Genomic DNA, 22,362 nt, shown 5'->3' with positions numbered 1-22,362 from the left:
GATAAACTTAGAAACCTGGGTTTTACTGGCATTGGCTTCCCAAGCAGCTGGAGGGAATGTAGCACTCCTGGCCCGCCTTCATCTTCTCTTCTCCCCTCTGGGAAAGTCTGGAATAGTCCTGACGGCAGGAAATGGGGAGAGAGTGGCGAGGCTCTGCAGTGGTGTCCTTTGTTCCAGTTTTCCTGAGACCACTGGAGACATTTCCTCCATTATTTTCTGTCTGGTGCTCTGGAGCCTGGGATGGAGGTTATCTCCCCCACCCTCCCCCCACCACGTGGCTATGCAGTAGTCTCAGCGCATGCATGAACGCAGGTGTGTGCGCGGTGCCCGGGCGAGTGTGCAAACTCAGGTCTTTTTGCCTGCATCGGCGTGTCGGCAGGCACGTTCCATTCTGTGCAAACCTTCCCGTGTTCTAAAGCATTCCATGTTGGAGGCTCTGGGGCGGGTTAAGTGGTGTATGTGTAGGTGAAGCGTTTCCGCGCAGAGCATGTTTTCCAGTGCTCCCCGCTCTCTGGGCCGCTTGGTACGGTCTACGCCCCCCTTCACTTCCTCCAACGGTGGTTGCACCCATCCCTCCCGGAAGCGCTCAGGCTCCACGTCAGCCATGGAGCCATCCGGCAGTCAGAGCGGGAGTGGCGCGGCTCCTGAACCCGCGGACTCAGCCTCAGCTTCGGTGACCCTGGCGCAGCTCCTGCAGCTGGTCCAGCAGGGCCGGGGACTCCCCGGCCTGGAGAGACGCCACGTCGTGGCGACCCTCGGCGAACCCACGGCGTCCCGGCTCCCGCGGAGGCCCAAGCCCTGGGAGGCCTCGGGCTCCGCCGACGCCCTCGCGCCGCCCTTCCAGACCCGGGGCCACAGGCCCGACGACCCTCCCTATGGGCAGAGGACCCTCCTGGAAGAGCCTGGCTCCGGGGAGACTGCGACAGCGCCTTCCTAGATGGCACATAGTGGGTTCCTGAGGCTCGAGGTCCTTTGCAGCTGTGAATGAAAAATGTTGCTGCCCTATCCGCAAAGGACGCTGCAGCCATCTAGCCGTCAGCCAGTGCTGCGGCCCCGTCGGCGAGCCCTAGGGAACCGAGGATGGAGACAGACGGGCCGCCGGCTGCCAAGCCCTCAGCCACTGCAGACACTACCAACGGCGCACCCTGAGGGGGCTCAAGATGGGAAAGAACAGGATACTGGCCTTGGATAGCTAAGGCGCATATCAAAGGCAAGGTGTCAGTGAGCCCAGACTCTTGAATCTACCTGTTCACAGAAAAAAGCTCAATCCACTAACGTGAGATGTCGGGTTTTCTTTAATTAACAGTAATCTTTTGATGTTCTGACTACCTGATTTTGTCGCAGAACTCCTATCTATCCTTCAGAGCAGTCTCTCAGAGCTATCTGAGAGGCTGCCTCCTGGGCTTGCGTCCTCAGAAAGTCTGCCAAATAAAATAATTCTCAACTTTGAGGTTTTGCTTTTTTTTTTTCTTTTTCAGTCTACAGTTTTGGTGACCATGGAGGGAACCAGAGCAGACTTCTCTTCGCCTGAACTCTACGAGGAACCGGACCCTTGGTACTGGCAGAGGCTCTTGTGCCCATCCGCCTCCTTGGAGAGTTCATACGAACTTGGGTGAGTCTCTCCTGGTTCTTGGATCTCCTGATTATTGGTTGATTATCCTGAGTTTTATTTGGCAGTGTCTAGCAGATGCCTGGCTCCCCAGTTGAAAGACATTGGGGAGTGACCTCCCTAGTTGAAAGATACTAGGGGAGCCCAGTTGTGAAAGACACTGGAAGAAAATGCCCCCCAGCTGAAAGATACTGGGGGGAACCTGGTTGAAAGACACTTGGATTTGCTCAGTTGAAAAGATATTTGGGGACTTCCCTGGTGGTCTGGTGGTTAAGCCTCTGCGTTTCCGCTGCAGGGGGCACGGGTTCCATCCCTGGTCAGGGAACTAAGATGCCACACCTGCGCGGACAAATAAAAAAAAAAGTACTGAGCAGTCTGGGCTGAATGTTTAGATAAGAGGGTGACCTGATGTTTTCATCAAATTGGCTACCTTAATAAGACTTTGTCAGGATAAAAGTGCAATAGTAAATTTTATCCCCGACGAATTCAGCTTTAAAACGGGAAATAGATTCTCTCAAACAAAAACGAAGGGCATCAGAAAACCAACCTCCGATTAACACTCCAGCCAGATTCATGAATGTACTGAGCTCATACTTGCAAGTACCTACTTAATTGGGAGAGGAAATCTCACCCTGAAAATGACTCAGATTGGGCTCATTTATTGAATACGCAGTTAAGTTAGAAAAAGCCGGCTTGATAAAAACATCTTTTCAAAATTTTGACCTTAAAAAAACAAAAACAAATAAAAGCCCTTCCGGGGGAAGTTTCATTTCTCTTCCTGTGTCTTTGAGATGTAAATGTTCTACTTGATCTTCTTCCAGCCTTTTGCGTGTGTGGCTTTTGAGAACTTGGTCTCTGCCATCCAAAAGGTGCACATATGGTGTACATTTGGCAGCCAATCAAATAGACTGGGATTCTGAGCAGTCTTTTGTCTAGCTGTACCAACTCTCGGGGATTTTTTGCCATCTTAACCTTCATTGCGTCAGCCTGTACAACAAAGGCCTTTACTTTCTTAGACTATTTTTGGGAATAAACTTTCTGGATCTTGTTTAGGCAGCAGCCTTCACACACTCTTGTGGGGAATGCCTCTTGCATCTTATTGGTTTGAGTCACTATTAAGATACATCTTATTAATGGCCAGATGATGGAGCCTTTAAATTGGGAAAACTCTGAATTGGTAAAGTTTTAGGGAGCTCTCATTATAACTAGCTGTTTTATTAGTACCTATGAGGAAAAAAAAAAAGGTGGGAAAAATATATGTAATGGTTAACCTAAGAACTCCCTTAGTTTAAAACAACCCCCCACCCCCAAAAAAGTGGTTTGGGAAGCCTTATTGTGGTCTCTCCTTCCCCTCAATGGGTCTTACGGATAACAATAAAAACAGAATAATTAATTTAAATTAGGTTGATTAACAGGAAAACAAGAAAAAGGTGAAGGGAAAGTCTAGGGACTTTTTCCCAACAAGTTGGAAATTTTCAGGTGGTTACTTAAAAATGGAATAAATAAAACATGTTAATGGAATTAAATTAAAGGTTTGATACAAAACTACCTAAGGTTGGATGGGCCAAAGGGACGCACTATTGGTTCCCAACATTAAAGGGCCCCAAACAAGTCTGCTCTACTTACCCCAGTTTAAAAATACATATTTAAAGGGCTGGAAAGAATTACACTGAGATACTTGACCAACAATTACTTGGGACAACAGGCCAATTAATCAGCTTAAAAGATTGACAAAAACGCCTGAATTCCTTGGAGCCCACTGGACCACCAGGGGAGTCCCTGTCTTGCAAATCTTGACGACAGAAATGTAAATACAGCCCACAGAAACCTGAGACTGAGCCTAATTAACTCAATCAGAAAGAACCTGAAACTAAGGAAGGAAAAAAGGAAAAAGTGGCCTTTTTAAACTCAAACAGGTGGAAAGTCTCCCTCAGCCAAAATCTAATTCATAGCCTCCTTAAAGGTTTATCAAGGACAAATACAAATCTTAAGTCTTTTCCATAAATAGTAAAGGCTTAGTAATCTGAGCAAGCAAATTTAATTCATTCCAAGTGTTATTTATAAACTAGTAAGTTTATATTGTAATAACTGATTCATAACTAAGGTTTTTTTTTTTTGGCTGTCGCACACAGCATGTGGGATCTTAATTCCGCAACCAGGGATCAAACCCGCGTCCCTTGCAGTGGAAGCTTGGAGTCTTAAACCACTGGACCAACAGGGAACTCCCAATAACTAAATTTTTTTTTTAACAAATACTATTTTATTCTTTACAAAATACATAGTGGTCTTAAGGGTACAGGTCACAAATTACAAACGGGAAAAGCACAGGGAAAAGTTGAGAAAAATGCGTTAAATGACAACAAGGTTGTGTTCACCTAGAGGGGTGGGATAGGGAGAGTGGGAGGGAGATGCAAGAGGGAGGAGATATGGGGATGTATGTGTATGTATAGCTGATTCACTTTGTTATACAGCAGAAACTAACACACCATTGTAAAGCAAATATACTCCAATAAAGATGTTTAAAAAATGACAACAAGGTACCCATTAATACGGAATCCATTTAGAATAAAACAGTTCTTTGTTAGACAAGGCCAAGAGGAGGTACCTTGCTGAGTAGAAAATGCCAGTTACCTAGAAATATACTTCTATCAAAAAGTAGAAAAGTGTTAGTAGTGTACCTATATTAAATCATAGCATATACAGGTCCAGTGTTCCACAGTACAACCATTGGTTTTAGGCAGGAATCTGTGAGAAACTTGACTGCATATCTTGCTGGAAGAGGAAAGCCCCAGGACTGATTAACTTCCCTACCTTCCATAAAGCTTTGTTCAGGTGACTTTGGAATGTGGTGTCAAACACCCTATTCATTTCTGCCGCAAGTTCCCGCAGAACAGACACTGTGGACTCATCCCTGGCATTCAGAATCCGCACAAAGAATTTATTCCACAGTTCACCACCTTTTAGCTCAGAAATATTTTGGCTAAGTTTCCAGAGGGACCCATCCCAGAAGACCTGCAGGTGTTCCTTGAACAATAGTAAATGTGCTAAATCTGCTATACCAAACAGATAGGGAGAAGAACAGTTAGCCAGGATCTTTTGTCCTTCCAGGATCTGTACAGTCTGAAAGCCGCTGAGGTTAAAAACGTCTAGCTGTGCCCTAAGGTCAACACTGTAGGAAAAGTCCACTATCTTCAGAGCTTGATTGTTCTTATTACAATCATAGGGATCGTGGATTCTGTTTCTAAGAATCAGACTCCTTGGATTCAAGTCACCATGGACTATTTCTGCTTTGTGTAGTTTCTCCACCATTGTCAAGAGGTTATAAATAATCAACACTGTCATTTCATGGGTCATAAAGTCACTGTATTGAAGAAGATCCTGAAGGGTGAAGCAGTTTATATATTGGTGCCAAACGATACAGCCATCTTGGTATTGATACCAGCGACACAAATTATCACACTCCTTATTTAAACGTTCCTTTAACTTGAAGTTGATATAAAAGTCCCATGGGACAGGTTGAGAAGATACCTTTATTATGGTTAACTCTGCAGAGTTTCGTGGCGTCACCCAGAATAATTTATGGTCTTCGCATAACGGGTATTCTTGTTTAATGCAGTAATCCTCATTGTCTAATTCAATTTCCTTCTCTATTTCCAAATTAGGCATTGGTCTATCTTCTACGAAAAACTCTGCAGAGGTACTCAGCTCTGGTTGGGATTTTAGCAGTTGTCTGTGGTACTGTGAACACCAGGGTGACTGAGTAGGGCTGTCTGTAGTCTCGCTAGTGAGCTCCAGTTTCTCAGGAATTTGAAGACATTTGATGGAGGAGGTGCTTGCAACTGAGGGAGAAGATCCGGAGAACCCAGAGGAGTGTGTGGCTTCACAGCTGTCTTCAATAATTGGGCCCCAAACTGCTGAACTCCACACTCCAGAGGCCCTCCTTTCCACATGCTGCCTCTCCCCTTCTGCGCAGTTCCTCCCAATAACTAAGTTTTAAAGTGAAGCTATGAGATCTCTAGTTTTGTCTGTTTATGTGTCTGTGTGTACATTATTATGAGATATTATTATGAGAAGTATGTACTTCTAGAAATATCAAAATTGAAATTTAAAAAGCTCTATATAATTAACTTAAAAGTAAGGTGTTACAAACTAAATATTTCTAAACATAGAAGAAAGTGGTCAGAATGAATTTCAGGTTTATGTGATCTAAGAAATATTCAATATTAAATTAACATTTCATTTTTAAAAATATGTTTTTATTGATGTATAGTTGATTTACAATGTATTAGTGTCAGGTGTATAGCAAAGTGGTTCAGTTTTATATATATACTTTTTTTCTTTTTCAGATTTTTTTCCTATAAAGGAAAAGAAAGTATTGAGTATAGTTCTCTGTGCCATACGTAGGTCCTTGTTGGTTAACTGTTTTATATATAGTATAACATCTGGTATTAAAGCTAGCTTAAGCTCACTGACTTAATTTAACATAGACATGTCTTACTGTATTGTACCTAGGTTTACTAAAGGTTAATACATTCATGTCTCTTTTTTTTTTTTTTGGCTGTGTTGGGTCTTCGTTGCTGTGTGCGGGCCTTCTCTAGTTGCGGTGAGTGGGGGCTACTCTTATTGGTGGTGTGCGGGCTTCTCATTGTGGTGGCTTCTCTTGTTGTGGAGCACGGGCTCTAGGCGCACGGTGTTTGGTAGTTGTGGCTCGTGGGCTCTAGAGCACAGGCTTAGTTGTGGCTCGTGGGCTCTAGAGTGCAGGCTCAGTAGTTGTGGCGCACGGGCTTAGTTGCTCCACGGCATGTGGGATCTTCCCGGACCAGGACTTGAACCCGTGTCCTCTGCATTGGCAGGTGGATTCTTAACCACTGTGCCACCAGGGAAGCCCAGCATTCATGTTATTTCTGTTACAGACTTTGTCAACAGCAACAACAGCAACAAATTAATGTGGTAGGATAATATTTTCATAAGTTATAAAATGAAGGTAAATGAGATAGGAGTTTTCAGGTGAACTCTTTTAGAAATAATTATATCTTGGGTATGTCTGTCTAAAATAGTTTCTCTAGATTTTTGGTAACTTGAGTTTTGCTAAGTTAAGTTAAATGATGGGAATTTATTGAATGTCCAGGTCGTTTCAAATGAGATAAAATGCTGAAACATTAATTGCTAAACAGGTCTAAAGTTAATCACTTTATTCGTCTTAGGAAAGGAAAAACTAAAGATGTCTGGGTTTATTACAAACATACCTTGTACCACATTGAGGAAAGAAATTATTTTATATGTTTCTAGAGGTTATGGGATACTCCAATCAGGGAATGCTGGTATGACAAACAGCTTATAATTACTTGCTGCTTGTTGGTTTGTACTTGAGATTAAGTTTTTTTATGTTTCTTTTTTTTGCGGTACGCGGGCCTCTCACTGTTGTGGCCTCTCCCGTTGCGGAGCACAGGCTCCGGACGCTCAGGCTCAGCGGCCATGGCTTACAGGCCCAGCCACTCTGTGGCATGTGGGATCTTCCTGGACTGGGGCACGAACCCGTGTCCCCTGCATCGGCAGGCGGACTCTCAACCACTGTGCCACCAGGGAAGCCCAGAGATTAAGGTTTTTAACAGTTAAAATTGTGGTATGTAATTAGAACTACTAAAGATAATAAGGGAAATATTTCAGTATGCAAGGAAAGTAGGATGTGTGTTTTCAGCAAAAGAAGGTATGAGGAATGGAAGTACGTTTTGTTAAGGGGAAAGAATGATTTTGTCATAGAGCTGGTTATTTCTGTATTAAAAAAAATAAGGGACAAATTAATATGAATACAGAAACTTGTAGAAGATTTGTAAAAAGGGAGCCCTGAAAAAGGAGTTTTATACATGGTCAGGCTCATATTAGATTCAATTTAATTTCGTAAATGGATTTTGTTATTAAAAGTAGACTGGGGCTTCCCTGGTGGCGCAGCGGTTGAGAGTCCGCCTGCCGATGCAGGGGACACGGGTTCGTGCCCCGGTCCGGGAGGATCCCACATGCCGTGGAGCGGCTGGACCCCCCGTGAGCCATGGCCGCTGAGCCTGCGCGTCCGGAGCCTGTGCTCCGCAACAGGAGAGGTCACAACAGTGCGAGGCCTGCGCACTGCAAAAAAAAAAAAAAAGAAAGAAAGAAAAAAAAAAGTAGACTGGTGCAAGACTGGATTTGGTTCTCTCTTTTAAGAGAATAAAGTTTTCTTGAAATACTGCTTTTGGTAACAGATTTTGTGAGCCTTTAAGTGATCTTTTTTTTTTTTAAGTGATCTTTTTTTTTTTTGAAATTTTTTGTCACTTTGGTTAAGTGAGTGTTGTTTCACAGTGACCTGTGATCCTATTTGACCAAGTGTTAATATTTCTGACAAATATCCCAAATATCAAATTCTAACAAAAGTTCTTTTGACCTCTGGTTACCTCTGGGATCTGGGATGCTTCAAAGAGACCCTAAGACATCTCAGAGAGGATTATTAAACTAATTAGGCCTATTTGGTATGTTAAATTACTTGAGAAACATTGTCAAATGATTGGAGATGAGCCTTAGTTATATGGCATGGATAAATGTTATAGATATTCCAAAATTTATGTGAAATTCCTAAAATTCTGATATGCTCTGGTATAGTGTTATCAGTCATAATTCTAGTTATTATCTTAAAATGTTACATGTCATAGAAATATCCAAGTTTCTTGCCAGTTGCCTTGTAATCAGATCTTTAACCATGCCATTTAAGTCTTGTCATTTATAGACAATCATTGTTTTACTCTGAAGCTTTTATAAAATGGAAATCTTCAAGAAAATTCATAAAAAGCATTTCTGACAAATATAAGTTTCTGATAACTTTTGGATCATACCACTGAACTAGGTAACAAATTGCAAAACTAATGGAAAACCTGAACACTTCATCCAGATCATCAGAAATTAATTACATGGGACTGAATGAACTGATAAACGTGATTTATAATTTTATGACTTTTTCTGTAATATCCTGGCTTTTAATCTTTGTTTTCTAGAAAAACCTTTCCTCTTATGCTATGACCTACAAAAAGTTGATAAAGTATACCTTTATAAACAAAGATGAATCATTTATCTTCTTCACTCTACCTAGTCCTTACAGAATTTGGCTTCTCCAGCTGGGTCTCCTGTGGACTTGATGGTTTATTACAACCAAATTACAACTAGTTATACTAATCATTGTTTTAATTTGTTCTCTTTGTTTCCAGATTGTTTATGCTTTGTGTTTCTCTCTGCTGTACTATGACCTTATTAATGTTACTAGCTTTATTACGTATCCCATCTAGTTTATAAGATTGTCTCTTGCATTACCCAATGTGTAACCAGGTCTCCAACAAAGTTAATGATGGCTAAACATCTTGAGGAAATAGATCAATAATTATAACAGTGTGATTCTAGATATGAGAAGAAGCAACAAGGGAAAACATTTCCTGGATCATAATAGACTAGTAAGACAGGTGATCCAGAGGATTTTACATTATCAACAGGGCCTAATCCAAAAAGAGTTAACACATCAAGTAGGCTATCAACAGAATCTTTGCCTGATCTAGGAATGAGCCTTCCTAGCACCATGGGACAAAATTGGTCATGAAATGTCTCCCAAATGTTGGTCAAATTTTATTACTAAGGGGAAGCACTGTGGGTGAAAAATGTTGCCTGCCATATCAACAAAGGATGCTGCAGCCATCACGCCATCAGCCACTACAAGCGCCCCTGACGGTGAGCCCTGAGGGAACTCGAGGAGAGACAAGCGGGCTGCCGCTGCCAAGCCCTCAGCCACTGCAGCCACCCGAAGGGCGCACCCTGAGGGGACTCAGGAAGGGAAAGAGCAGGATACTGGCCCTGGACAGCTAAGGTACATAGCAAAGAAATGATTTCAATAAGCTCAGACTCTTGCATCTTCTCATACATAGAAAAGTGTTAAATTCGTTAACTTGAGATGTTTGGTTTTCTTTAGTTAACAGTCATCTTTTGATGTTCTGACTACCTGGTTTTTGCTGCAGAACTCCTGTATATCCTGTAAGGGCTGCTCCCTTACTTCTTTGGAGCGGCCTCTCAGAACTGTCTTGAGAAGCTGCCTCCCAGGCTTGAGTGCTCAGAAAGTCCACCTAATAAAACATAATTCTCAGCTTTTAGGTTGTGCATCTTTCAGTCGATGTAACTCTGAGATCTGGAGGGTGTGACTGTGTCCTGCTTAGACTAGGACCCTGGATACTGGCCACTGCTGTTTCTCTTTTGTGCATTCACCACCACCTGTCAGCTGGACTTAAGCCTCCTTGGAGCATCACTGTGGTGGTGGTGGTGGTTTTTTAATTTATTTATTTATTATTTTTGGCTGCATTGGGTCTTCATTGCTGCGCGTGGGCTTTCTCTAGTTGCGGTGAGCGGGGGCTACTCTTTGTTGCCGTGCGCGGGCTTCTCATTGCAGTGGCTTCTTGTTGTAGAGCACGGGCTCTAGGCACGAGGGCTTCAGTAGGTGTGGCTCGCGGGCTCTAGAGCACAGGCTCAGTAGTTGTGGCACACGGGCTTAGTTGCTCCGCGGTATGTGGGATCTTCCCAGGCAAGGGCTTGAACCTGTTTCCTCTGCATTGGCAGGTGGATTCTTAGCCACTGCGCCATCAGGGAAGCCCAGCTGTGGTTGTTTTGTATTTGTATCTCTAGACAGTGAGCCTCAATTAAAAAAAAGAAAAAAAAATGTAATCCTGTTTCAGTCCTTATATGTAATTGAAACAAATCTCATACTTTACTACTTGCAGTGCATAGATGTGTTTTTATTTTTAAAATGCTACTTAGGACACACTAAACGGTTCTGACCAACTGGGAACGATTTCTTAGGAGTGTAGAAATTAGTGTTTATCTCCCGATTCAGCTTATTCTGGTGGTTGTGGAAGTGAATTTGGGATCCAAGTGGCATTTTTATTTCAGACAGCCATTCTCCAGATAGGCAGTGAAACACAAGGCTTGATGAAAAAACTTGGCCCCAGAATGACAACGAATGAAATCTCAAAGCATAAAAAAGAGCCAGTCAACAACAACCCCTAGAACCTCAGGCTCTAAGAACCAGCTGGGTCAGGCAAGGGGCTAGAGGCTCTAGAGCCAAGGAAAAGCTTTAACTACCTTGTAAAGTCAGTCTCTTTAAATCAGCCGCATGACTCACTGCACCTACTATTGTTTCCTGAAACTAGGTCTTTTGTTCTCCCTACACCTAGAACATATCAGGTATTTATGCTGACTGTCGTGATCCCACATTAGCACACACTAATAGGACTAATTTTCCCCAGAAAAAAGGATAGTCCCATAACTTGTTCAGGGAATGGTATATAACATGGTACACAATACAGAAGAGCATAATTTTTAAAACTTCCTTTACATAGATTTCTAAGTTAAAAACTGTTGTTTTGCTTAATACTCTTAACCATGGGAGGCAGACAGGCTAGGCTATATTAGCCTCATTTTATAGGCAAGAGTGGAAACATTTCCATATTTAGTATACAACAGATCTGGGATATAAACCCTGGGGCTTCCACACTCAACTGCTCTTTTCCCGTGACTTTTTTTTTTTTTTTTGCGGTTCGCGGGCCTCTCACTGCTGTGGCCTCTCCCGTTGCGGAGCACAGGCTCTGGACGCGCAGGCTCAGCGGCCGTGGCTCACGGGCCCAGCCGCTCCGCGGCATGTGGGATCTTCCCAGACCGGGGCACAAACCTGTGTCCCCTGCATCGGCAGGCGGACTCTCAACCACTGCACCACCAGGGAAGCCCTCCCGTGACTTTTTGATACATCATTTTAAAGTAATCTGACTTCACAGTGCTTTACAGTATAAGAGTAACATCTATAACATCTCATCCTGGCAGGTTCACTCTTGAGCCAGTTAACTGTGAAATAAAATTCATATTTTATGGAAAGAGAAGAAAAATTTAAACAAAAAATCTTCTCTGCCTTTTGGCCTCCTCTCTCCCACCACTGTGCATTGTGTATCTTGTATTATGCATTGACCAAACCTTTACCATCGGCGGAAATTTCTACTCAACCATAAAGAGCAACATTCTCCTAAGACAGTTCCTTAAAGGTAACATTCCTTCTTGATAAGGGGTCACATGGTGCTCAGATGTGGATTATGTAAATTGTCAATAATATGTCATTTGATGTACAGCCCTCCTCTGTCTCAAAAAGCATATATAACTGTATCTTGACTTCTAATCGGCGGAACAATTCTCAGGGCTTTGTGAGATGCTCTTCCTGGGTTATAATCCTCAAATTTGGCTCGAATAAAATTTTCCATTTCTTTTTTAGATCGACTGATTAAAATTTTTCATCGACATATGCTTGGTGTAGTCAGCAGGATATCAGAGACTCCTGCCAGAGGCCACCGGGAGTCTATGCAGAACAAGTGCTTGGTGCCAGCGTGGGCCCATTGAGCCCCACCTGCTTCTCAGCACTCCCCAGGTGTTTTTGGTGGGTTCTCCTGATATTTGGATCTCATTGTTTGGGTGTTGATCCTAAAAGTTTTATTTGAGCTGGTTTTCACTTAAGACTTAGAGTCTTAAGGGGCACCGGTGCATTTCCTAGGCACCTAGGGCGTCTGGGCAAGAGGCCCAGGGAAACATGTGGCTGGGGTTTTGTTAAATTTGGCTTAAAAAAAAAAAAAGAGTTGATATATGGTCTGAACAAAACTTTTGCTAGTGAAATCAGAGACTGAATTATTCAGCGCCAAAGAATAAAGGGACATTTTGCTCCTTCCAGCCACAAGCCATCCTCAGATGACTGAGGATCTCTGGGAAGTGTCTGAGGATCAATTTTCATGATGTGTAGCGGTCCCATAGGGAAACCCCATTACAGTCATTAAGTAAGTACTGCTCATCCAGGCGACGTGACAGAGGCTGATCACCTAGTGTTCCGAGCACCCAAGATGGTTTTAGGCTGTCATTGGGAGAAACTGAGCCACCTAAAAGAAGTCGAACCAGGGAATTCCCTGGTGGTCCAGTGGTTAGGACTCTGTGCTCTCACTGCCAGAGGCCCAGGTTCAATCCCTGCTCAGGGAACTAAGATCCAGCAAGCCACATGGTGCAGCCAGAAAAAAAAAGGTTAGTATCTGCAGATTTTGGTAACTTGAAACTAAACCCAGGTAAATTATGAGAATTCATTCACTATCAGGGTCATTTCAAGCAGGATAAAATTCTGGAACATTAATTGCTGGGGAGGTCTACGTTCTTAGAAGAGGAAAACTAAACCATAAGCATAAGTTTGTCAATCAGGAAATGCTGATATGACAAACACCATTTTTATTTATTTATTTTGGCTGCGCCATGTGCGGCATGCAGGATCTAGTTCCCTGACCAGGATCGAACTCGTGCCCCCTGCAGTGGAAGCTTGGAGTCCTAACCACTGGACCACCAGGGAATTCCAGAGAAAAATTAAGGTTTTAAGGTTAAGAATTATAAGGGAAACATTTCAGTATGCAAGGAAGTAGGATGTGTGTTTTCAGCAAAGAAGGTATGAGGATTGAAAATGCATTTTGTTAAAGGAAAAAAGGTTTTAAAAAAAAAAAAGGTTTTGTCCTAGAGCTGGTTGTTTCTGAATAGATACAGAAAGTTGTGGAAAGTTTGTGGAAAAGGAACACTGAGAGTTTTGTGCATGGTCAAAATTGGCTGAGATAAGATTGAACTTAATTAAGGAAATTTTTTTTTTTTTGCGGTACGTGGGCCTCTCACTGTTGTGGCCTCTCCCGTTGCGGAGCACAGGCTCAGCGGCCATGGCTCAGCAGCCATGGCTCGGCGGCCATGGCTCACGGGCCCAGCCGCTCCACAGCACGTGGGATCTTCCCGGACCGGGGCACGAACCTGTGTCCCCTGCATCGGCAGGCGGACTCTCAACCACTGCGCCACCAGGGAAGCCCAAGGAAATGTTTTAAAGGTAAAGTAGTATAAAACCTGAATTTGGTCCTCTAAGAGGACAAAGTTTTCTTAAAATATTGAACTGCTTTTGGTAATACATTGTGAGTTTCTTTGTGTTTAAGTGATCTGTATTTGCCATTGAGATATTTTAAGTTTTTTATTTTTTTGGCCATGCTTTTGGCTCATGGGATTTTAGTTCCCCGACCAGGGATCGAACCTGGGGCCCTGGCAGTGTGCGCACTGAGTCTTAATCACTGAACCACCAGGAAATTCCCTGCTATTGAGAACTTTTATCGTCACGCTGGTTAAGTGAATTGGTATTGTTTCACAGTGACCTGTGATTCTATTTGACTAAGTGTTTTAAAACTTTTTTTTTTTCGGTACGCGGGCCTCTCACTGTTGTGGCCTCTCCCGTTGCAGAGCACAGGCTCCGGACGCGCAGGCTTAGCAGCCATGGCTCACGGGCCCAGCCGCTCCGCGGCATGTGGGATCCTCCCAGACCGGGGCACAAACCCGTGTCCCCAGCATCGGCAGGCGGACTCTCAACCACTGCGCCACCAGGGAAGCCCATAACTTTTTGATATTTTTGACAAACTTTCCTAAGATCAAATACTAAATGAAGGTCATTTGACCTCTAACTTTGAGGTTTTCCAAAGGGTCCCTGGAGCACCTCAAAATATTTGTTTTCTCTCCATCTCAGAGAGAGGAGTATTTGGTATGTTAAATGGGGAGCAGTTAAATAGATGGTGATAAAACTTTAGTTTATGTCATATGTGTAAACATTATTAATATATACATTCTAGAAATTAAGTGGAACTCCCAAAATTGTGGTATGTCCTGGTAAGTGATATCAGTCATAATTTTAGTGTATGTCACAGCAGTAACCAAGTTTCTTTTCAATTGCATTGTAATCAAGTTCTTTAACCTTGACTCTTAAAGTCTTTTGTCATTTATAGCTAGCTATATGGTCAGTTAACCAGATATTTGGTAGAAATGAGGTTAACTTTAGAAAGAAAAAGATTATGTTTCAGTGAATATTCTAGTTTTGTTAATTCAGGCATTTACTGGCTAAGACTCACTTCTCAGATAGCTCCTTGCAAAGTTTAATTAAAAGGACACTGTTTCTGAAGGCTATCACAGTACTCTAACTTTGGATGAAGATCAGATCCACCGTGACCTGCAACCAGGACATTATTCATATTGGAAAAGGCATCAGGTAAAGGACTCCTTGGGCTTCCCTGGTGGCGCAGTGGTTGAGAGTCCGCCTGCCAATGCAGGGGACACGGGTTCGTGCCCCGGTCTGGGAAGATCCCACATGCCACGGAGCGGCTGGGCCCGTGACCGTGGCTGCTGAGCCTGCTTGTTGGGAGCCTGTGCTCCGCAACGGGAGAGGCCACAACAGTGAGGCCCGCGTACCGCAAAAAAAAAAAAAAAAAAAAGACTCCTTGCAGCCGTGTTGGAAGGGACCATATCAGGCCTCTCCTGAATGAACTGAAACTCGCTTTTGTTCTTTTTAATACATTTACTTATTTTTGGCTGCGTTGGGTCTTCGTTGCTACACGCGGGCGTTCTCTAGCTGTGGCGAGTGCCACAGCTAGAGCGGTGCGCCGGCTTCTCATTGCGATGGCTTCTCTTGTTGCAGAGCACGGGCTCTAGAGCACAGGCTCAGTAGTTGTGATGCATGGGCTTAGTTGCTCCATGGCATGTGGGATCTTCCTGGACCAGGGCTCGAGCCCGAGTCCCCAGTATTGGCAGGCGGATTCTTAACCACTGCACCACCAGAGAAGCCCTGGCAGGTAGATTAACCATTGCATCACCAGGAAGCCCAGTGAGACCCCCTTTGACCAGCTAATTAATGCTGCCTGTTCTGGCCATAAATAATCCTTTATATTAGATGTTGAGTATCAGGTAGCTCCTAATGGGAACCAGTGGATTTATGGAACAAGTTTATGACCTTGGCTGTCCCCAGTAGGGAGATTCACAATTGGTTTCCCTTGGTCACTTACTTACAGGCAGCCTTGGAAATAGTTCCTGCCAAGCTGTCAGTCTGCCTTTAGCGCAGGCACACTGGTTTCTATCAGTTTTCCAACGGTACTACCATTTGGCCGTGATATTTAATTCACCTCATGACCCATGAGGAGTCAAACTTTTGCTCTGAACAACCCTCTCTCCCAGTTTAGAGGAAGTATTGATACTACGAAAATGGTTTGGTCCAGAATTTTGGCTTGAACTTTTGCTAATAACATTGTTCCTCCTCCTACCAATTTAAATGAGTTTGTGGAACTTACAAGGTGATAGTTTCTTGCCTTTCACACTGTGTCATTTGCTCCTACTAAGATAATGATGTTTTAATGACTTGGAACTATAGGTCACATCTATAGTTTTCTATAAAATTATGGACATACACAATGTACATGCAAGGAAAACTGGCTTAAGTACCTTTTTGGACAACTTGGAATTGGCTGTCAATCCTTGACAAATATTCTGCCAGTATAACCCTCTAAAAGAGAGAACCGGGCTACTAGGAGCCGGCATCAAGGGACATGATAGACACTGAGGCGGGCAAGCAGCCCCCTAGCTTTGAGGGACCAAACATTTGGTCACCTAATGCTTTCTGTCAAAAGATTAATGATCAACAGGGGCAAACTGTAAGATACACATTTTATGGCAAGACAAGAAAAATTTAAACAAAAAATCTGTGCCCTTTGGCCTCCTCTCTCCCACCACTGTGTGCTGTGTTATCTGCGTTATGCATTGACCAAACCTTCCCCATCAGCAGAAATTTCCACTCAACCATAAAGAGAAACGTTCTCCTAAGACAACAATTCCTTAAGGGTAAAATTCCTTCTTGATAAGGGGTCACATGGTGCTCAAGTCTGGATTATGTAAATTGTCAATTATATGTCATTTGATGTACAACCCTCCTCTGTCTCAAAAAGCTTATACAACTGTGTCTTGACTTCTAATGGGCAGAACAGTTCTCAGGGCTTTGTGAGATGCTCTTCCTGGGTTATAATCCTCAAATTTGGCTCGAATAAAATTTTGTTTCTTTTTTAGATCAACTGATTAAAGGCACAGGGGCTCAGCAATCTACCACCATGTTCTTAATAGGAAACACCCACTGGCTTGAAGGGAAAAAAGCCACCTTGGTAAGCCTTGGTCTTCCACAGGGCACAGAACCAGAGGACACTAGCAAGGTCAAAGCCCACGTGACCAATCCTGGTAGAGCAGGACTTCTTCACATAAGATGCCTGGGTCCGAGAAAGATCTACCAACACCCTAAACTTCCAAGAAAAAAACTGGAGTGTATGCATGTTTGTTTTCCTGGGGAAAGGGTCCTTCCCTTCGCATAGATCCAAGAGTCGGTTAAAATCCTGAGCTAGAGAAAAGCACTAAGCCAGCTGCAAAGATGATAATAAGGAAGCTACCAGATACACCCAGAGCCAGCCAGTCGGAGAGCTCACTAAGCCGTCACGGAAGTTAGAACACAGACTCACAGCAGACAACAGGGCATTGTTTTTGTGCGCTTCTTTCTAATTGTATTTCAAGTTCTTTCTAAAACAAGGCCCTTGGATACCCCAGGTTCAATATGCCCCTGGGCCTGGTCCACTGCTGTCTTGTATTCATATGTGGGTATTTGTTCGTTCACCAACATTAAATCCCAGGATAGGTGTGATAAAACAGGACTCCCTCCTCCATGGCACAAGTCCTTTGCTGGTTTGAGGTGGATGGCGGTCTTCGCAGAAAACACACAGGAACTTTTTCTTGGAACTGAAGTGGGATGAAAAGTGCCTGCCCTGAACATCACCATCTTTTCCCTGACCCTTCCCCTCCAGTTTCTGAAGATACAGCAGAAAATAATCTTGCTTGAAGATACTGGGTAACAATTCCATAAAACAAAAACACATGCTTCCAATGCACTGTGCTTTCAGATGTGCTGAGGAAGAAAAACACAATTTCATTAATTCAAATGCAACTTGGCACCTAAGAGTAATCACAATAAAGAGCAATTTCAAAGAATTAACATTCCTTCAACAAGTGATGATTTAGATCTTCAGGTCCTTTTTGAAATTAGTTTTCAATATTATTCTCTCTCTACCTCCAGCTAAATGACCACAGCAACACAGAAGGTTTTCTGGTTAGTCAGTGTTTTCTATCCTGTAACTCTTGGGGTACACAAAACCCCATGCCCTAGCCAGGCATTCACTCTTCCAAGTATCTCCATCCATTAGACTTGGGAATACCAGCCCCCCTACCCCGAGTTATTCTCATACATTCGTAAATGCAAAAAGATCTTTTAAGAGGCAAGGCATAGCCCATCCAAAGTCAGCCCAAGGGCAGTTTTCAGCCCTGCCTTACCTGGGTTTAGTTCAGCTGCCGGATGAGCTGATTGATGCGTTCACCTCGATAGCCAGGTGAGCCCACTTCCTTGAGGAAGCCCACTCTATTCTTGGTAGCGTGACGGGCTACTGAGAGTTGGAAAGGGCGCAAGAATCCTGAGATCACCTGAAAATTCTTCCCCGGAAAGGCAATTTCGTGAATGAGGTCTTCCAAGCAAATGACACCAAACTTCCCTAAGAAACATAAAGTTCAGATTCCTTTATTCATTTTCCCAGCACACAGAGTGAGGCTCTTATATGCCAGAGCTCGGCACTCTGGCAGGTTCTTGGGACTCTTTCTGCTCCGACTCCTAAGGTGTTCACTTACCCAGGTGCTCCTCAATCACCGTGTTGTCTGTCAAAGGGATGATTTTATTCTTGACCTTGGCTTGTCCACGTTTCAAGATGAGTTCCCGAACTGACTTCAAATTTGGAAATCTATGTGTGGCAGAGTAAAATACAACCTCAGCCACCTCCCCACAGCCACCAGGCGCACTGTATTAACTGGCCACACAGTCCAGCAGCCTGGCTAAGGATTCTACCAACCCCCCTCCCCAACGTGTCCTGCAACATGCTGCAGCTGGGATGCCTGGAAATTCACCTGAAGGAGGTGAAAAACCCAAGCGGCCCTATGTAATTAGAAATTAAAATTTATGCATACAAACGCTCACCAAATAAAGATTTAGTTTCCAGGCAAAAATACGTCCTGGCTTATCGTCTAGGACTTTGGCCTTAAGTGACCCTATTCAAGAGTTTGAAATGAAATCCAAGGCTTTTTTGGGTTTTACTGTTTGAAGGAATACTACCTAGCTCTGCTTCAAGATTCCAAGAATTAATCTGTCCTCTACTCGTCTTACTCAGCCTTAGCCTACAGCTGACCAAGCCCTGCCACAGCCCTGTTCAGACCATTGTCAGCCGCTCTGGGAACCCCCGCTCTACCCGCCCCGTGTTCTGAGACTCTCAAGGCTGGCAGCTGATTCCTGGTGACTGTGGTCGCAGCAAAACGTCCCCTGGACATGGCAACATGAGCACTGGAGGACAGTACCCTGTGCCTCCCAATGTTCTCAACCTTCTCAAACATGTGAATTCACACAAAAATCCATACTCACCCCCAGGTCACATAAGGTTCCACTATACGAAGCGTTTTTATGGTCCGAGGAGTTACTTGCATAAAGACACCACTGAAAATCTTACTCAGGCGAAGTCTTGCGATGGTCCTCTGCACCAGTAAACTCACCCCATTAATCCTGAAATGAACACCAGAGCAAGTCAGGCTCTGTCCAGCAAGCACCCATGAAATGTCTGCCACTACTGGGCACCCAGAGGGTAGGACACAGACTGACTTACAAAGTGCAACTGAATGGGAAGCAGCTATGTAAACAGGTCATTTCCATGCTATGTGGAGCAATACCTGAGGTGCTAAGGGAACAGAAATGATCCCTGAATTTGTGTGTGTGTGGGGTTGAACACATCAAGCTAAGGAAGCCAGGCTTGCTTCTGTGAGCATTAAAAGCTATGGAAGATTTTAAGGACTTCCCTGGTGGTCCAGTGGTTAGGACTCCAAGCTCTCACTGCCGAGGGTCTGGGTTCAGTCCTGGTCAGGGAACTAAGATCCTACAAACCACACAGCAGGGCCAAAAAAAAAAAAAAAAAACCCCAGAAAAAACCAAACTATGGAAGATTTTAAATAAAGGAGACATGATCAGATTTGTTTGGCCATCACTGAGGGAGCATATAAAACAAAATAGCGCATGACACCAGAGTTCAGGAAACCCAGCTAGAAAGCTGATGTGATAGTCCAGGAAAGAGATTATGGCAGTGGTAGGAGACTCATACATATTTAAAACCCACGGGTGACTGGGTAGGGAAACAGAGGCAGAGCTGTATGTGCTGATAGGAATAGGTAAGGTATCACTAAACGTGGAAAAAGCTTTCTGTACTCTCCCCAGCACTGAACATGCTCCATCCACTCGACCCTGGTTCAGTTCCTAGAAGATGCCTTGATCCCCCACTTCAGGACTTTTTCCATCTGTGCCTGGAAAGCCTTCTCCCAACCCTTTCATGTTTGTAGGTCTCACCTTTAAGTTCCTGCTTCCCAGTGTCCCAAACCATGACACACCACACCGAGGGCCCCTTGTCCCCACATCCAGCAGTTTACCCTCAAAGCAGTCAGTGTATTCTCATGTCTGTTTGCTTAAGCTCAGTCTCCCTAATCTTGAAGACAAAAATCTATGTTTTGCTCAACCCTGCATTCCTAGCATAACTTGCATTAATGGCTTAAGGCCTACTATCTCATGTCTCTAAAAAGGGCCTAAAGCTGAACCAATAGTTTGCCCCAGCCTCATGAAATCCAGCAAGTTCCCTACCTTTCGATGCGTAAAACAAAGGCCAAGGAATGTTTATCTGGCACTTCCAAGCCATGAGGTTTCACTTCTAGTCGTCTGAGTCGCACCTTGTCACGTAGTTGCCGCCAGGAATCGTGTAGGAACCATTCTAGTCGCTTAAACTTGATCTCTTTTCCTTTCCTCTGCTACAGAGAAGGCAAACCATCACCGTTTTATGCCTCTGGTCATCTTTACTTCCACAACAGTAATTCATTAGTCACTACTGATAAAGCTTATTTCCCCCTATGTTCTGGAAAGGGGCGCAGACAAACATTCTCTATTCCTATATAGTGGGAAAACCAAAATACCCGAGTGAAGGTGATGTTGAGAAAACTTGGGAACTTATTGGGAAAAGTCCCTGCTAAATAAACAAAAACCCAATTAATTTACGTGCTGTCAGCCAATGTTTACCAGCAAGTGTTTATGGAACCTAACACTATGTTAGGCATCATAAAGCTCACACTTCTTTTGTTACCTGCCTCCAAAATACGTATTTCTCCAAAAACATTTAGCAAATAGCAAAAATCGTTTGGTATATTAAAAAAGTTTTCTTTCAGGTACACAAGCATGTTTGGTCTCTCAAGTCACTTGGTATGAACCTGGAACTCTCCATTCACTTTTTCCTTAACAACTTTATGCCAGTATTTTGTTCGCTGAAAGTGATACATATTTGCTAAGCAAAGACAAGAATCCTATACCTTGCATAATCCAACCGATGGGAGAAGAGACTGTCAGTACCAAATCTAGTTCAACATATGCTGGATAAAACTCATCAAATACAAATTCTAATTCCCTCCACGTGGTTCTCCACCATTACCTCCTTCCTTTGCAAAAGCGCCTGCTTTGCCTGGGTGGCTTTCAGGGCCTGATAAGCCTTCCTCTTTTTCAGGAGATTTTCTGGAACCAAAGGGATCTTTTTTCTTGGCCTGACACAGAAAATGGAGACAAACGATAGTATTAAGTAAACAAATCTTCAGTGGATTTCCGAAACATATCCTGGGCTTCGGGAAACATTACTGTCTTCAAATTACTAAGGACTGAGGCGCCTCTTAAATCTGTGGTTTCTGGCGCCAGTCTTCAAAATGGACCTCTCACATTCCCTCGTCTCCAAAACCTTTTAAAAAGTCATGAACCCCTTAACCACTGGTCCTCATATACGTCAACAGAGCTTTTAGTGCCACAGCTTTACAGACACCATCAGCGATGAGATTCGGCCCCGTGGGGCTGGGACGGGTGCAGACCCATCTGTAGGGGTAACACTTAAGCCAGGCTGGAGTAACCCACTCTCCAGCCCCGCTGCCTAAAAGTCAATCCTCTCCCCTTGAGGTAACCCGAACTCGACTGCAGCCCTCTCCGCCCGCCCACCCACCCAACCCCTACGGCTCCTTACTCCTCCCTCTGTAATCTGGAACCTTTCCTATTCTCTCCCTTCAGTCCACAATTATCCTTATTTTCCGCCACCGAGAAATAAACACTGTGGATGGCACCGGATGCTCGAGACGCCAAGCCAGCGGCTCACAGCCCCCAAAACTTACTCTTCCTCCGCCATCTTTCCAACTCTGCGGCTATTGCTCATGCGCAGCCCCACCGCGTGGGGAAGAGAGAAACTTCTGTTTACTCGACCATAGAGACGTCTACTCTAGCCCATGGAGGGGCGGTCCGGGCCGTTTTAGCGGCAGTGAACAGCTGAGGTTTTGCTAATCCCGATTCCCGCCAAAAGTTGCACAAAGCTTCCTTCGCACCGCTTCGAAGCTTTTTAGAGCCGTGTTATCTTCAAAACACAGCCTTTTTTATTCCAGCTGTACTCTCATAATGCTGGAGGCCACAGTGTAAACAAACAACGAAACGCTTCCCACAATGCACCGACCTCCGGTGGGGGTGGGAGCTGCTCCTCCAATTTCCGCTCGCTGGGCTGCACGTTTCCTTTCCTGGGTGGGGAGAGCTGGGGCTATGGTTTTGCCTCTCACGTGTGGGTGGAGCTGTGTATGGACTACCTAGGACGGTGGAAAAAAGGCAACTCTGATTCTGTCGGCCTGGCTCCGTCAGTGGGTCCCTGAGCAAGTTCTTTAATCCCTCT

The 22,362-nt window shown here is 44.1% G+C and overlaps 4 protein-coding genes and 1 long non-coding RNA gene across 6 annotated transcripts in view; 3 read left to right on the top strand and 2 right to left on the bottom strand.

Moving 5' to 3' along the window:
• Positions 1 to 589: 589 nt before the first annotated feature.
• Positions 590 to 1,450, top strand: C10H6orf226 (chromosome 10 C6orf226 homolog). Its single transcript, XM_060164193.1, has one exon. It carries the CDS (start codon positions 605 to 607, stop codon positions 935 to 937), a length of 333 nt encoding a protein of 110 aa, XP_060020176.1. The 5' UTR covers positions 590 to 604; the 3' UTR covers positions 938 to 1,450.
• Positions 1,451 to 4,342: 2,892 nt separating this feature from the next.
• Positions 4,343 to 9,317, bottom strand: LOC132527901 (mitotic checkpoint serine/threonine-protein kinase BUB1 beta-like). Its single transcript, XM_060163923.1, has 2 exons — positions 9,287 to 9,317; positions 4,343 to 5,520 (listed from the first exon to the last, which is right to left on the bottom strand). Exons 1-2 carry the CDS (start codon positions 9,315 to 9,317, stop codon positions 4,343 to 4,345), a joined length of 1,209 nt encoding a protein of 402 aa, XP_060019906.1.
• A 788-nt stretch (positions 9,318 to 10,105) lies between these two features.
• The window catches only part of TRERF1 (transcriptional regulating factor 1), a 572,147-nt gene continuing 559,890 nt past the window's right edge, over positions 10,106 to 22,362 (top strand). For both annotated transcript variants that reach the window (XM_060162908.1, XM_060162912.1), the window contains exon 1: positions 10,106 to 11,393. The gene's annotated coding sequence lies outside the window, so the exon portion shown is untranslated. The remainder of the gene's footprint in view (positions 11,394 to 22,362) is intronic.
• Positions 13,403 to 17,542, top strand: LOC132527339 (uncharacterized). The gene is made up of 2 exons (XR_009542952.1): positions 13,403 to 13,541; positions 16,580 to 17,542. It is a non-coding gene; the product is annotated as an uncharacterized LOC132527339 (long non-coding RNA).
• RPL7L1 (ribosomal protein L7 like 1) lies at positions 17,036 to 22,087 on the bottom strand. Its single transcript, XM_060162904.1, has 7 exons — positions 21,821 to 22,087; positions 21,103 to 21,211; positions 20,268 to 20,431; positions 19,011 to 19,148; positions 18,230 to 18,339; positions 17,882 to 18,096; positions 17,036 to 17,459 (listed from the first exon to the last, which is right to left on the bottom strand). The coding sequence occupies exons 1-6, from the start codon at positions 21,859 to 21,861 to the stop codon at positions 17,888 to 17,890; spliced, it is 771 nt and encodes a 256-aa protein (XP_060018887.1). The 5' UTR covers positions 21,862 to 22,087; the 3' UTR covers positions 17,036 to 17,459; positions 17,882 to 17,887.

The sequence above is a fragment of the Lagenorhynchus albirostris genome, chromosome 10, assembly GCF_949774975.1.
Source record: "Lagenorhynchus albirostris chromosome 10, mLagAlb1.1, whole genome shotgun sequence".
Taxonomy (NCBI): Eukaryota; Metazoa; Chordata; class Mammalia; order Artiodactyla; family Delphinidae; genus Lagenorhynchus; species Lagenorhynchus albirostris.
The sequence above is the reverse complement of the archived record's forward strand: the minus strand, read 5'-3'. Positions and strand labels throughout refer to the sequence as shown.